Here is a 16,984-nt window from a genome sequence, read left to right as displayed (position 1 = left end):
CTGAAAGCACACACACTTACCCAAAAGCACTGCCTCTAACCCAGTGAGTTCTATGGAAAGTACACAAAGAAGGAGTTTCTGACCTACCGTCAGAAAGTAGGCCTAACCCAAGGGTTCCTATCTTGTGGGCAGAGGAGCAGAGCAGAGCAGAAAACACCCACCCTGTGGGTGGTCCTTTTAGAACTGGCTTAGCTGGACAAGCTTTTTGGTTTCTTTCTCCCCTCAACTCACAATCTAAAGAGTTATTCCTCACTTGGGGAGGAGTGAGTGAAGAGGTAGAGAGAAAGACAGAGGCTACTTTTCCCAATTCTGACAAAATGGTAAGGTCCCGCTTTGTGGGAAAAATAGAATGCTAGAAGGAGAAAAGATTTATCTTCTACCATGTACAAATTTGGGGTCTCCTAACCTTTCGGATTTAACAATCAAGTTGTTGTTACCCAGGAGCAGGAGTCCTTCTTCCAACTTCATGAGGGACGATCCCAATACAATCACTGTTCCATTAGCCTCCTGGGACCATGAGCGGATAGTCTAGCTCTTATTCTTAGAAGCCATGCTGCATCTCAAGCCCCAAAATCACTGCTCATTTTAATTTCCGTACCAAATTAGGCCCAGCTAGGTTATCCAATAGAACTCACCAGAGGTTAAGCAATGAACCCCATGTGGTGGACCCCCTCTGCCTTGCCAAATATCTGGGGAGAAATTAAGCAGCAAATATTAAATCCCCCTGAGCTTCTTTGTGAATTAAAATCCAGGATATGAAAGTTCATAATTCTTAAGTAAAATTCCAAAGAAATCAAGGTTTCAGTGTCTTTCCTTCCCAAATTCTTATTCTGCTTAGCCTTAGCCAGAAGGATCTTAATCTTAAGCATTTTCAAAGTTTAACTAATATATCCTAAAGTCCCCCTATTCCCCTTTAATTGAAGAGTCTAAAGAATTATTAGAACACATGAAAATATCATAATACCAACCTTACATGCATAAGTATTAAAAATACAAGAAAATCCTCAGTTCCATAGTCAGTTTATCTCAAGCAAAATGACTCAGCATAATGCAGGCCCATGTTACTCTTAGCAAGACCAAAGTAGAGACTTAGGCGATGTCTAAGGGAAGGAAGGCAGGTAGAGAAAATCCTTTAACTACAACAGGATTCTAGTCAGTCTGGGGCAGTTACCTTCTGTGTTCTGTATTATATGGTCTCCCTCAGTGATAGAAGTAAAATCAAGGAGTTATGAGCCTGCCAAGAGGATCCTTTGTATAAGACAAATCTTATCTACGTTTATGTCCTTGGGTTGGATAATCCTCACTGACAGATCTTTTCTCATCTCACTATATCCATATTTGAACTGTTTATGTTACTCTCCTGCCTGAATCCCCTGATGTTTGACTCATCTTTCCTTCAAACTCTACATCTCCAAGATTCTCAAGCGTGTTCACTCAGGGCCCATCTATTTTAGCTGACACCCTGAAACTCACCAAATAATGCGTCAAATGTTCTACCTTAATCTTCTCAGAATTTAATTCTTAAATCTGTCTATATTTTATGTATCCACTTCGAATAGCTGTTGCAGTCTTCAAGAGAATGGCTCCCAACTGATCTCATGGAGAACTATCAGCAGTTTTACAGCACATTCCTCAGACATTTTCTGGATTCCAACACTTTTTGTGGGGGGACTCACATTGTTCTGTTCTCTGTGCTCACCTATCTCTACCTCCTCTGGTCACTCATTTTGATTCAAATAATGACTAAAATATCTCCCTTCTTTATAGCCCTATCTTTTATAGCACTTAGATCCATTTCTCTCTTGTGTATTCCAGTTTGGTCTTTAAGTCTTTTTTTTCCTCTTTAGTAGACTTAGATTTAGATTTAGATTCAGTAGATCTGTCTCTTCACAAATCCCTTAATACTTCTCCAGTTAGTCTTCTGCTGATAACAGCTAAAAGCACTTCCTCAACCATGATTCTTTTGTCTAAAACATGCTGAAATTTCTCTCCATCTCAAGTCCTTAAACCTCTTCTCCATCAACTTGATTTAGTAGAATAAGACTTCCAGGTATACTCTCCTTTTGGCCTTCAGTGTTATGATGATTTCATTTCAGTTTCCTTCCACCTCGGTCCAAGTGGGAGCTGTATTTCTAAAGTAACAGGTTCCCATTTCACTTTCACTATTCATTAATAAAAGCAACTATTCCTCTATGGTTGAGCCACAGTTTGGATCCTGAAAATCAAAAGTCATGGACACAGTGTACATGATTAATGAATCAACAGAGCCCATAGTTATGGGAGGTGGTCTTCAGAGCCTCTAGACAAGCCACATAGATCCAAGAGAGAGCTTAGCCCACCTAAGTTCTCTCCTGGGAGCTCTATGTAGTTCCAAACAAAATAATAAGAAACAGGGTCTCATACAGCTGATCTCTTGCTATGTAGGTTGGTTCTTACATCTAGAATTTAAAATTGAAAGCTAGATCCTCACACATGAATGCTTTATTGCTAAAAAGGAATTTGCTACTTCTGCAATTTAAAGGCTGGGCCTGCAGTTCTGTGTGAAAAACAGTGTGCACACCAGCGTCTTGGCACTCTTTCAGTGTGTTACAAGACAAAAAGATGTCTTCCTGATTATGTAATCAGTGTTGGGGTCAAGCTATGCTAGTGTAGGTGAGGGGAACATAGCCCACTGAGACCCCAGCAACTGCTCCAGTGGGCTAGCCCCAGGACTGTAGCTGCTGAGAACAATCAATCTCAAAGACCCATGTGGACAGGACATACTAAAGCTAATGTCTACCTTCTACCTAGGCTGACTCAGAACACGTCATATCAACATAAGCTGTTTTTCTCCACATGCCCTCACAATGTCTATTTTTCTGAATATCTTAGCTATTCAGTTAATAATGTCCCCATCTTCCCCTCCAGAGTTCCTTGAAGGGAACTGCAGGAGTTGGATAGATGAGTTAAAGCATTTAGTTTTATTATTGGTCTGAATAGACAAATGAATACCACCAGACTTTCTATTGCTTTCCCTCCTAGACTTTGGAGAAACCACTTGAAGGAGAGTTTGGGCCTTCAGAGCACAGTGTACCATTTTATGGCAGGCAGAGTCAAAAAATAAGAAATGAAAAGACTGAGCTGCTTATGCCTAGTTCCCTAACCCAAATATAACTTTCTTTTTTCTTTTTTCAATTTTTTTATTCTGTTATGTTAATCACCATACATTATATCATTAGTTTTTGATGTAGTGTTCCATGATTCATTGTTTGCACATAACACCCAGTGCTCCATTCAGAATGTGCCCTCCTTAATACCCATCACCAGGCCAACCTATCCCCCCACCCCCCTCCCCTCTAGAACCTTCAGTTTGTTTTTCAGAGTCCATAGTCTCTCATGGTTCGTCTCCCCCTCCGATTTCCCCCCCTTCATTCTTCCCCTCCTGCTATCTTCTTTTTTTTTTAACATATAATGTATTATTTGTTTCTTTTTCCTTTCCCTTATGTTCATCTGTTTTGCTTCTTAAATTCCACATGAGTGAAATCATATGGTATTTGTCTTTCTCTGACTTATTTCACTTAACAGTATACTCTCTAGTTCCATCCATGTTGTTGCAAATGGCAAGATTTCATTCTTTTTGATGGCTGAGTAATATTCCATTATATATATATTTACATATATATATATCACATCTTCTTTATCCATTCATTAGTCGATGGACACTTGGGTTCTTTCCATAGTTTGGCTATTGTTGATAATGCTGCTATAAACCATAGGGGTGCATGTGCCCCTTTGAATCAGTATTTTTTGTGTCCTTTGGGTAAATACCTAGTAGTGCAATTGCTGGGTTACAACTTTCAAATAAGTCACCCCTCCTTCCCTAAGGGAAGGTATGAAGAAATAGGCAGAAGCTGCTTTCCAAGTACTTTCAAAAGAAATGTGGGTCCTACTTCATGATAAAGTAGAAAGGATCAAAAGAGGGAAAGAGTTGCTCTTTCTACATTGATGATGGTGATGATGATACTTTAAAAATGCTTGACAAATTCTATGATATATAATGAAAATCACATAGTAAAAAGATGGAAGAGTTACTGGGGAGAATAGTTTGTAATAGGGATATTCCAATAAAGGAAATGTCTTGTAGAAGCTGTCCTTTTAAGACTACAGAAATTTACCAGGAGACATAAAAGTACAATTTGCCAATCCCTAATGGTATCAAATATTATTTGCCACCAGTTAACCTGGGCTTCTCTACCAGTCTGTCTAGTCACAGGCTCTTACACAAAGGGATGGAGATCTGGTCAGAAACACTAAGGATTATGCAGGCAGTATCTCCTTTATTTAGGGGCCCAGAAATGATCCCCACAATGAAGATCTCACACAACTGTAGAGGTAACCTCAGGTCCTCCGTATGACTGAGGGACAAACATGGAGAACCCAGTGGAAGAACTCTGATGCTAATGCCGCATGGAATTACCCCCATTAAGTTTTAGGGGGTAGGTTGTAGATTGAGAATGGATTTTAAATATGTTTCAACTAAAGCCGTGGTTCTCAGTTTGGGGTGGGTGGTGGTGGAAGTGTTTTGCCCTCCGAGGGACATTTGGCAACTTCTGAGGATAGGTTTGCCACAGTCAGAAGTAGTACTACTGGCACCTAGGGGGCAGAGACCAAGGATGCTGCCACATATCCTTTGCACATGCTGCCACACACCCAGTGCATGTCCAGGATGCTGCCACACATCCTCCAGTGCACAAAACAGCTGCCCCAAATAAAGGATGATTTGGCCAAAAATGTCAGTAGTACTGAAGTTGAGAAACCCTGTACTAGAGTTTGAAGAGGAGACTAGGATAGGGAACTATTAATATTGCAAGATTTGGTCCAACTGAACAAACATTTACTGAACACTTACTTTGTCCCAGGCACTGTGTTAGGTAGCAGAAACTAAAAACTTCATCAAGGCTCCCTTTAAAGATCTTCTAGCCTGGCAGACAAATAGGCACAAAAAGCCCTGTAATTGGGGCACCTGGGTGGCTCAGTCCGTTAAGCATCCTACTCTTGATTTCGGCTCAGGTCATGCTCTCAGGGTCGTGGGATCCAGCCTTGCGACAGTCTTCACACTCAACAGCGAGTCTGCATGAGATTCTCTCCTTCGCCCTCTGCCCCTCCCCCCACCCACGCGCACGCTTTCTCTCACTCCCCCCTCTCAAATAAATAAATAAATTCTTTTTTGAAAAAGTCCTGTAATAATATTTGACAGCATCTCTTTTAGTCTGAGACATGTGCTCTCTCTAAGTCCTGAAATCCTCCCTATATTTATCATATTTTGAAGAGAGAGGACTGTGGATCCTTCCCATACTTTTCCTAGAAGTGCATGTAATGGCAAGTCTTAAAAAAGATTGTGATGATGATAATGACTTCCCAGGGGAGAAGTGTGGTGCAGGTACCATGCTGAGCTCTTAATTTTTTTTTTTAAAGATTTTATTTATTTATTTGAGAGAGAGAATGAGAGAAAGCACTCGAGAGGGGGGAAGATCAAAGGGAGAAGCTGACCCCCTGCCGAGCAGGGAGCCCAATGCGGGACTCGATCCCGGGACTCCAGGATCATGACCTGAGCTGAAGGCAGTCGCCTAACCGACTGAGCCACCCAGGCGCCCCCTGAGCTCTTAATTTTTCTGAGACTGGGAGAACCGTTACTCTCTTTCTTGCTAAGTATAAGGTTTTGTGCCATCTCACGGAAATAGCGAAAGAGTTTGTTCTCTCAAAAGTTGAGGAACCATACATCTGCTTGCAGCAGAAGGTCCAGGAGGCCAGAAGTTACTGCAGCCTTTTACGGCTAGTTTGGAGAACCAGTTGGCCTAGACAAAATGATGGGATAGGGAAAATGGCAGAGGACACCAGACGCAATGTTCTCTCCTTCAGATAATAAATCGGTAGACCAATACAATATTTTGAGTCCTATGCAAATCAAATGAAATAGTAAGCTCTTTCCCATGTTGGTTTACACAGCTGGACAGACTTGAGGAGAAACAGAAGGAGACGTACCGGCGCATGCTAGAGCAGTTGCTGCTGGCGGAGAAGTGTCACCGGCGCACGGTGTACGAGTTAGAGAGCGAGAAGCACAAACACACTGACTACATGAACAAGAGCGACGACTTCACCAACCTGCTGGAGCAGGAGCGGGAGAGGTAATGTGCACGCGTGCCCCCAGTTGCAGGGAGATCCCTGCCGTCCTTTAGTCTCTGTCCCTCTGGTCCGGGAGCCGACTTCAGCCCGGTGACACCACAGACGGGTGCCCAGGTTCTGACTTCAAGTTCCAAGTGGTTTGTGACCTGAATGGCTTGTAGAAAGTGAGACAATCATCCATGTGAATAGGTTTGGGGGTGCATGGGGTGGGACACCTGATTCCCTCTAGGACGTTGAAAGCCATAAAGCCATATAGGTGGAAACAAACCTGGGGAGCTAATATATGATCAATGAAGCACCTACATTCGAAAAGCCTCTCTACTAGTTTCCTTCTATGGAAAATAATCTACTTTTACTTCCTGAATAAGTGGTTGAAAAATTTGTAAGCTTAACCATTTAAAATGAATCCTGTTCTTTCCTAATACCACAACAGAAAATCTTAATATTTGGTTGTGTATAAATTACTTAATGACTAGAACTACCTGCTTTCTAAGGGTTGCATAACTCTTAAAACTCAGTGTAAAAAAACAATAACAAAAACAACCCCAAATAAAACCTCCGCATGTTGAGCATTGATATCTGTCCTGGCAGGTAGTTCTTTCAGACCCCGGGATCACCACGTTTGAAGTCGAGACTCCAACTTGAAAAGTTTTGTAATGAACTCTTCTATACTCTCCAGTTTTGCTCAGCATCTCCTTTTTAGCTTATTCTCTCCCTTTTCTTTCCTCCGCTGAATGGTTATGTCTGTGAATTCCACAATCTTTGAAACCGGTGACATCTAATCCTGATGCTTTGAGTTACCAAGCGTGTCTGCTTCTGTGTTTAGGACTTGCAAATTAAGAGCCACTTGGAGACAGCTTTCCTAATCCCAGCTTTATCATATATTTAGTTACGAGAAAGAGAGATGGTTTTCCCAGATTAGTTTGCTTATAAGAAAAAGCTGTCACAGTAAGAGTAAATAAACGCATGAAGCAACACAGGTTTTTGTTAAATGTTTAAAAAATTATTGGTAATTTTTACTTATTGTTGGACTTGGCACATCCCTTGGGGAAGGAGAAATGGAAAAGAGAACAAAATTTTCTTTGCTGGAGCATAATGTATGATACTCTCCATTCCTTTAAGCCTGTCTTCTGCTCCTGTAAGCTAAGGTTTATCAGCTTCGTGTTTGAACAAATAGATGGCCTAATTTGACATTTTTGGGGTAACCAAGCTCTGAGAATAAACTCCACTCCCTCAGTCTCTGTGAACTTTCCAACCTCAAGCATGGATCTTGCAAACAAGGTTTTAATGACAGTGTAAATTATGCATGTCTACAACAGCCCTCTGGGTAGGGGTTCTGTGTTGGAATGTGGTCAGGTGAAAGAGTAGGAGCTTGTTTGATAGTGACTTCTTAAAAGATCTGAAATCAAATAATTTTAAAGAACACCTGTGTGAATTGTTTTCCGGTCACGTTGTAAATGATTTGATTTAGAACCAGACACACCTGACTTTTCTACGGTTTCCCCCCGTAAGCTGAATGCTTGAGGTGGCACCAATTCACTTACAGGGTTGTTGGTTTATTTATTTTTATTTATTTTTAAATGTTATTTAAATTCAACTAATTAACATATAGTGTATTATGTTTCAGAGGTAGAGTTCAGTGATTCATCAGTTGAATGAAGTGTGTGGATGGAGAGACTGTACTTATCCAGGCTGTTTCTTTTCCTTTCTTTTTTGTCTTCCTGATTTTCGTGTTCTGTGAGAGTAATTGAAATAATAACACACGATGGAGAGCTTTATAGTTCACAAAGTACTTTTATACTCTACAATCAGCTTATCCCAGATGTGTTCATTTACTAACTTCATGTTGATCAACTCTACATGAACAATTCCAATCCTCTGTACCCTTTTGGAGTTGTCTCATTTTACTAAAACAACTCCAGCAACCACTTCCCCTGAGCAAAGTGCTACCTAGGTTTTTAAAATCAAAGTAGGGGTGCCTGGGTGGCTCAGTTGGTTAAGCGACTGCCTTCGGCTCAGGTCATGATCCTGGAGTCCCGGGATCGAGTCCCACATCAGGCTCCCTGCTCAGCGGGGAGTCTGCTTCTCCCTCTGACCCTCATGATCTCTCTATCCCATTCTCTCTCTCAAATAAATAAATAAAATCTTTAAAAAAAAAATCAAAGTAAAAATTTAAAAAAAAATTATCTTAAGATACTTTTGATACTTTGATCAGCAGCACTATTGGGATACATCAGCAAACTTTCCTGTATTAGATACGAATTCACTAGGAAATCTTTGATGCTTACTTACATATCAAACCACCTTAAGGTTTTTAAATAGTATTTTTGACTTAACAGGTTATACTTGAGTACTTTCTATTTTTTACTGTCAGTGTTTTCCCCCAGAACAATCCTCTGACTGACCACCAGTGCACATGCTGCTGTGGGCACGCCCTGCCAGACACCCATGATGCTAAATTAAACACCCCCACCAGGACCCTGATAACTCAAGTTGGCATCCCTGAATTGCTCTGCGATCTGAGGAGTCTACGGTGACTGGCTTGCCGAGGTCCCGGAGGCAGTGAAGCCTATAGGATTTTCTCAAAGGTCAGGCCCGGGATTCCTGCTGCCCTTTGGAAACTGCCCTGCTAAATCTGCTTTGGGTTAAATCCTCTTTTTGAAGTAAGCAGTCATAATTAGATCTACTTATGGGGACTGGCAGTTTGCTGACCCCGAGGCTTTCTTTCCCGTGGCCAAGTCACCCAGGAGCCCCTCCCCACAAAGTCCGGGTCCCTTGGGCCTCAGCCAGGGTTCCGGGAGCCGCAGCACCTGCCGGGGATGTGGGGCTGCACCTAATAGGCAACCAGCATTTCCGAGCGCGAGTGGGAGTCCTCCTGTAGACTGTTCTAAGTCATTGTTTCCTTCTTTGTTTTGCCCTCCCTTCCCCTTCTCCAGAAAAGTCCCCTTTGTAGGGGAGGAGAAGCCAGGAACTTTAAAACATTTCCCTTTGTTTCTACTGTGAGCATGAGTAAAGGAAGGAAGAAAGGGAGACTAGAGATAAGCCGAGTGGTTTGCTTCATATGATCTTACTCAGCTTCTCCCACTGACCATGCAACTCTGCAGGAGGTTTCCACCCCAGACAGCTTTTCATTTGGTGGTGGTGGGGTGATGGGAGGGGTGCCGAGCTAAGGGGACTTTCTCCATGGGGCAGCATCTTGGCTTGATTCTCTGTAATTATCCTGCTCGAGTTTTTCATTTCCTGCGGAAAAATGGTTAAAGATAACAAAAGGGACCCAGGTATGCAGGATCAGTAGCAGGTGTTGATAAGCAATCCAAATTGAGATATGCGATGAGACCAGGAATCCGAGGCTTGGAGCCCTGCAGAGGACTTAGGAGATCAGCCCCTTTAAGTCCTTCATTCTATGGGTGGAGGAATTGAGGCCCAGAAAAATTATCTAGCTCAACTCAGATCACAGTACACAGTGGTCTGGCACTTTTGTACAAATGAGTCCCTTGCGCAAAATGGCTTGTTTTTTTGTTTTCCCTCTCTGTGTGTGGGCTCCCCACCTCCAGGCTCTTACGGCCAAACTATGACGTAAACTCTTAAAAGGCAGAATGATGGTTATTGGGAGGATATAAACAGAGATATTCAGATGAGGGGTGTCTCTAGACTCTCAAGATAGGAGAAGCTTTGAGATAGCATCTATTGGAAGAAGCAGCCTGGGGACTCGTTTGGAGCTCAGTTTGAATAGCATACACAGTGCTCTACTTTGGTTGGATTCTGTTTGGGGTAGCTATGATGGGAGGCTGATGATGGTTATGAGGGGGCTAAATAAAGCCCCCCTCCAAGCTGCCTCCTTGGTTATTGCCACTGACCTAGACCCTGCTAATGTAAAAATGATAGAAGCAGAAATTATTTTTAACTTTTCAGGAGTTGTTAAGTTCATCTTATATAAAAATTCTGCTAACTATTAACCTAAAATGGGCAATATATTGTTCTGGGCTTCCTTTATTCTAAGTCAGCAAACTGTGATCCTAATTTATTGCCATCATTTACTGCATATCTATTTTTACAAAGAGTCATATTCCCAAATTAAAAAGAGGAAAATAGCATGAAAAAAATGCATTGCTGAACTAGCATTGTTAATAATAAAGATGAAAATATTCTTCATTGCATTAGTTAAGACTGGGTAAAGAAAGCTCCTTTTCTAAAAACTATATTGTTTGGTCCATATTTTAAGTCAGCTTGACCTTTAAAGGCTTAACTCTGAGCACATGAGATCACCTTCAGCGTTTATACTTTATTCTCTGTCTGAACTGCAAGACTTGTGATTTTAATCTTAAGCTTCACTATGGCTGCTTTAAGAATGTCAAAATAGAGAGAATACAGTTACATCAAAAGTGGTCTGAAACTTAAAGAAATATTTGAGGAGTGTGTGTGTGTGTGTGTGTGTGTGTGTGTGTAAATGACGTGGAGGAGTACTGTCTAAATCTATAACTGTAGATATAGATTTTAAAGCTTTTGGCTTCTATAGGCTCAGCCGTGACTACATAAATAATTACATCATCATATAATATTGCAGCAAGCTTTCCAAGCATAAGTTCATTTTTTTTAAAGTACAAATCAGCATCTCAAGAGAAATCTCTTAACTTACGAAGCAGAGAATGCAGGAGCAGGGGCTTGAATGGAAGGGAAGTTTTCGAGCCCGATTTTGGTCAACGTGAAGGGGAATGGCTTTGCCCGGTGGCTGGTGGGACAGGCTGCACTACTACACTCTCCTATGCTGGGAAATGACCGGTCAGAGCGAGTCTTCAAAAAGTTTCTCTAGTCACCTGGAATCCTGGGAAATAATCTAGCCCACTTTATAGGAAAAAATTCACACGTCGTTCCCTGGCATCATACCCTTTAAGTCTTTTATTTTTAGAGTCAGATGACTTATCTTTAAAATATGGCAATAAAATAGACTTTTCTCACTGGAAGCTTGAAGAGTCATAATAAAGCACTTTGTAGGAAAAGATTGCAATGGTGTGTAAAAAGATCAAGTCTTATCAAGCAGAAAGTAATCAATTGATGGAACATATTAGCAAAAAACCACTGAGCCTCCTTCTCTGTGCTTAACACTCTGTTAGATGCTATTGGATAGCAGAGTTCGCTTTTATTGACTTCCCTGATGTGCTGGACAAATATACATCCTGTTTAATCTTTGCAAAACTATATGATGCATAATTACTATCCCTGTTTGGCACATGGGGAAGCAGACAGGGTAAGTTCCTTCTACCAAGGTTACTACCGATAGTTAATTGGAAGAATCAATGTTTGAACTGAGTTTACAGTAAAATATAATAATCTTTTCTACTTCAAAGTTCTTACCTTCTTCTGATCAAAGTGAATGCTTCATTTCCCCAGTGCATGGAGGAGGAAAAGATGACTTGGAAAGTTGGCCAGTGACTTTGTGGACTGTACATCCATTCTGTTGCAGATTCAGAATTTGAGTAACAGACCTTAACTTGGTCATGAGATATTACTATCAGTATTCTACTGGCCAAGAAAATTGCTGGGAATAGACAGTTTTTAAGAAAGAAGAGGAATTATAATTCAGAGACTCATTCACAGGGGGAATAGGTTTTACAGTTGATTTTCTGAAAGAATGCCAGGATCGAACTCCTCCTTCCAATTCCTCTTACTCTTGCATTATGCAAATCCCACTTTTCCTACAGGCAAATGTGATTGAAATGAAAGGGGCTGGGGTGCTGTAGTGTTACTCCTAGCTCACAGCTGGGTATCCGTGTTGGAGGATGGGATAAGTCAGGATAGTGTAAAGGAAGTGATGTTACATCTTAAAGGGACCAGGCAATTGATGACTCAAAAGTTTCCTAGGGTTGGAAGTTTGGAGTTAGAAGAAGAGTTGATCCTCTTAATGGACCCAGGATAGTAACATATCTGCTTTCATCCCTGTAGAAGTAGGAGCATGTCACTCATCCTGAAGTAGGCACTCCCTAGATTAAATATGACTGGGCCCATTAAAAATGTCCTTGGGGTTCATTTCACCAGATCCCACTGTACAAAAATGCTGGGTCTTAGATGGATGTGATCTTCCCAAACTTCATAGCACCCTCATTCTCAAGGTCAATGAGATAGCAGCCTCTGATCTAAGACTTTTCAGTCTTAGTAATATAACTTTAACAGACATGCCTAGGAAAATGGATTATCTGATCAACAAAATTTTCTGATTAATCAAAGGTTATGATATAAATTAACTTATTTTATTGTTATGGAAAATATTCTCAAATGCGTTTTACTTTCCTTTAGACATTTCTAAATATACCACAAAATCATATTTGATGATTTAGGATCTTGTAGTGCTGCTACCTGGGTGGCTTTGTACTTCACAACCTTGGAGCCTATTAGATTATATTCAAATCTGAATGTTAATATACATATATATATTTTAAAGATATATATATATTTTTAAGTAATCTCTACACCAAATGTGGGGCTCATACCTACTGAGCCAGCCAGGTGCCCCAGGAAGGATTCTAATATTATAGAAAGGGGTGGCCACTAGAAAACTGGCCACTAAAAAGGAAAAGCATTCAAAGGGAGGGCTTGAGAAACAATACACAAGAAACACACTTTACTGTTTCACAATTTTTAACACACAAGAATGCCTCAGTCCTGGTATTTGATATCCCTTATTCTGGAAAAGTCCTAGGAGATGTAAGAATGGAGGATAGTATTTGGAATTTAAATATGAGAGATAAAGAGTGAGAGCCCAGTAATGGGAGTTGATCAGGTTGTCAGAGTCTCTAGATCTGAACTGATCACTGAGTTGTTCTCTTTCAGAAAGTTTTCAGGCAATTGCTAGACAGTTCCTGAAACTAGCTGATTCACTGAAGAGGCCCCTTCTGAGAGAAATAGAGGCAACTCCTTTCACATAACCATCATTCTTTCTTTTCTGTCATATGACTCCTCAATGCTGGTCACGGCCATGTAGACCAGAATCAACTGTCCTGGACAGAGGTCACAAAGGTCTCAAACTCAAACACCTTCAGTGCCAGGCAATAGCTGAAAGAAGCAGATCCAGCCCTTCAGCACACACTGCATGAGTGGTGGGGGCTGCTAGGCTGGAGATAGCAAGCTCTGACTATCAGGGAAAGTCACAGTTCAGCTCTGGGTGCTTGACTTGATTTTAGGTTGTGGATTCTGTTGCCACGTTGTTGCCAATTCCGATTTTTTAGGAAAAGACAACTCTGATTTTAGTAAAATCTTCTACTTTTCAATGTTGACTCAAATTTATAAAACAATGTGCAGTGAGCAAAATTCACCTCTTGGCTATTTATTCTCTAATGTGGCTAGTTTGCAACATTTGATAGCCTAGACATTAGGGAGGCTGAGGCCTAGAAGGTAGCCTGGCATGAGGACACTGCCAAATAGTGGGCTCTGTTTGATGAGGCCCGACTAACCCATTGAGACACTTTCTTGGGGGCATATGAAACAGAAGGACATAAAGACAATGGAAGCCAAGAAAAAAACCAGCAGAGACAGAGAAATTCTAAGAGTAAAGCATAGCCACATCATAGGACTGGGGTTTCAGTGGACACCTGCTTTTGAAAGGATGACAAGCATTGGGTCACACTCATTGCTGTGGAGTTGCTAGAAATTTAGGTGTTTGCCACAAAAGGACGTATAATATTCCACTTCATTCTAGGCATGATTGGTTGTGGGGACAGTTTTCTGCATTAATTTACTCTGGGGTATTCTTACTAATAACTCCCATCATCTTAGGTAGTATGGATGAGCCTGTCCCTCACAACCTCAAAGATTGAGTAATTCAATTATAATATTGTTACAGCTTGGACATTTTCATTTGCCTATGCTCAGATATAAAAACTTACTACAGTATGATAATAATTCGATTTTTTAACCTAATATTTTCTGTTATCCTGTGTCCTGTTCTTATTTGAACAGCCAGCTAAGAGCAACGACGGCTTCGAGGAAAAGTTGCCACTGCTGAAAGTGAGAAGTCAATATCTTGTCTTTGGATTTCAGAAGCAAAGATCTAGGTATAGCTTTAGAAAGAATATGTAATAAAGTGGATCCAGTTTTTATCACCCCTCTTCTTTTCTGTTAGATAAGATCCTTGGAGAAGCAAGAAAGCAAGAGCCATCTATGTTATTTGTGGGAGGAGATAATGCAAAAGAAGAGGCTCAGTTCTGAGCTTTTTTGGGGAGTAGAGGGTGGAGAGGGGGAAGGTGAAAAGTAATAGAAACTGCAGATAGATGTGGTATGGAGAATTTGAGAGTAAAGAGCTGACTAGTTGGAGTCCAAGTGTCTTAGTTTGCTTGGGCTGTCATAACTAATAGACTAGGTGGCCTAAACAACAGGAAATCTATTTTTCACAGTTTGGGAGCCTGGAAGTCTGAGATCAGGGTGCCAGAATGGTTGGGTTCTGGTGAGGTCTCCCTTCCTGGCTTGTAGATGGCCACCTTCTCACTGTATGTTCACGTGGCCTTTCCTCTGTACAGGTACATGGAAAGAGAGAGATCTTACAGGGACTCTAATCCTATTGTATTAGAACCTTACCCTTATGACTTATTAACCATTATTACCTCCCAAAAGCTGCATCTCCAAATATAGTCACTTTGGGGGTTAGGACTTCAATGTATGAATTGGGGGGGGACACAATTCAGTTCATAGCAAAAAGCATGGCAAAACTTGTGGCTCTCCCTCTGAAAAATAATTCAGGAGAAATGGAGTAATAATGGGTATCCCTATGTAACCCTAAAAGAATATCTAGATTTTCCCCATGTCCCTGAAAGGCCATGTAACTAAATGAAGCATGGCTGGCCATGAGGATAGAACTGTGACTCATTTAGATGAGCAATCTGAGCAGATTGACACCTGAGACAAGAGACCACAGGATGCATCTCCAAGAACGCCAGTACGGAAGAATAATGACTAGCTGACTTTTTGCCCACCTTCTTGATGGTCGCAGAACTTAATTTCAACTCCAGAAATGGGGTTCTGAAGCCCTAGAACTAACTCAGGAGACCATGACTTGACTGAGGAATCTTTAAATGTATTAAGGGAAACCAGACTTGACTGAGCTTATACAGAATGAACTGAGATAAAGTATAATGGGAACCCATAATGGAAATTATAAGAGATACAGAAAAATGAAGATAATTGATTTCTTGTGCATATAAGTTTGAGGCCTGCAATTAGTACCCCCTTTATTAGAAAAAGAATCCATATGTGTGCTAAAGAGAAATCATGTGGCATTGTGGTTGGTTCCAGAGTACAAGTGGTTTGTGACCTTTGGGGGATCATCTGAGCTAGGTCTAACCTCTTCAACTATGGTTAACTCCTCCCTGGGTTACTCTAGCTGCAGGGTGCCAGAGCGCCTCAAAATCTAGAACCTAGAGACAGTTGTTTTCTCAGTCTCATGCATTTCATTTGGAGCCAACTAGCTCTGATTTCAAATTCTGACTCTGCCACTTCCTGGTCTGTAAGCTTGGACAGGTTAACTGACCCTCTGATTCTTGGTTTCTTTCTTTTCTCTTTCTTTTTTTAAAAGATTTTTATTATTTATTTATTTATTCATGAGAGAGAGAGAGAGGCATAGGGAGAAGCAGGCTCCCCGCAGAGCAGAGAGCCCGTTGTGGGACTGCATCCCAGGACCCTGGCATTATGACCTGAGCCGAAGGCAGATGCTTAACCGACTGAGCCACCCAGATGCTCCATGATTCTTGGTTTCTTCATCTACAGAGTGGGTATAACTGAGTACCTATGTCATGGAGTTGCATAAGTTCATGAGATAATGAATATAAAGCCCTTACCACAAAGCATAGCACATAATACCTAAAAGTGAATATTTCTTCTGCTCACCTGTGTATTGAACACTGAGAGGAAACTTATGCAAGTTTCACTAAATCACAATGTACATTTTATCCAACTAAGATACTTTGAGAACAATGCAAAGCACTGGGAAAGTAAACTCTTCTATTGTTTGGGTGGGGATAGTTGTTTTGTATTTAGACTGTAGGTAGATTGAGGAAAACTAATAACCTGCAAACAATTAGAGAATTCAGTAAAGTGAGGTGGCAAAGTATAAAACTACATAGAATCAAGAGTCAAAAATCAATAGTTTTCCTATTTCCAAATGAGAAAATAAGCTGCATTAAATATAAACTATCTAGAAATGAACTTAAGAATGTGAAAGATCTACATAAAGAAAAATTTTAAATGCTACCTGGAGATATGAAAAAGACTGGGACCAATGGAAAGACTTTATCATATTCTAGAACTGGGGACTCAACATCATAAAGATGTCACCTTATTTTAATCCATGAGTTTAATGTGATCCCAATAAAAATATCATCAGGATTTTTCTTAAGGTATGGGAACAAAATGAAGTGATTCTGAAGTTCGTATAAAAAATACACAAGCAAGAATAGTCAAATTTTGAAAGTGAAAAATAGTAGAAAAGTTTCCTTCTAGAAACAAAAACTCATTTTAAAATGATAGTAAGTAAAATAGTATTGTTTTGGTATAATAATAGGTAGGTCAGTGGAGAGGATAGAAATTCTGGTAATGGAATATAGTAGATATGGAAATTTAAAATATGTTAAGGATGGCATTCCAAAATTAGTTGGAAAAAGTTGGGACCCTTAGTAATGCTTATTCACTTTTATGTATAGTATTGATAATCTTTCATAAACACGGAAGAAAACTGACCTTATTATTTTTTTTAATTTTATTTATCTATTTGAGAGAGAGGCACACCAGCAGCGGGGAGTGGCAGAGGGAGGAGCAGAACCCTGCTGAGCAGGGAGCCCAA

At 40.6% G+C, this 16,984-nt stretch overlaps 1 protein-coding gene across 6 annotated transcripts in view; it reads left to right on the top strand.

Moving 5' to 3' along the window:
* FILIP1 (filamin A interacting protein 1) overlaps positions 1–16,984 on the top strand; it is a 184,389-nt gene that overhangs the window by 115,946 nt on the left and 51,459 nt on the right. For all 6 annotated transcript variants that reach the window (XM_034990556.1, XM_034990558.1, XM_034990554.1 and 3 more), the window contains exon 4: positions 5,986–6,164. In XM_034990556.1, the coding sequence (XP_034846447.1) occupies positions 5,986–6,164 (179 nt within the window). The remainder of the gene's footprint in view (positions 1–5,985; positions 6,165–16,984) is intronic.

This window comes from Mirounga leonina, unplaced genomic scaffold (genome assembly GCF_011800145.1).
Source record: "Mirounga leonina isolate KUSES-001 unplaced genomic scaffold, KU_Mleo_1.0 Mir_53, whole genome shotgun sequence".
Lineage (NCBI taxonomy): Eukaryota > Metazoa > Chordata > Mammalia > Carnivora > Phocidae > Mirounga > Mirounga leonina.
Note: the sequence above shows the minus strand (reverse complement) of the source record. Positions and strands in the feature narration are given on the sequence as shown.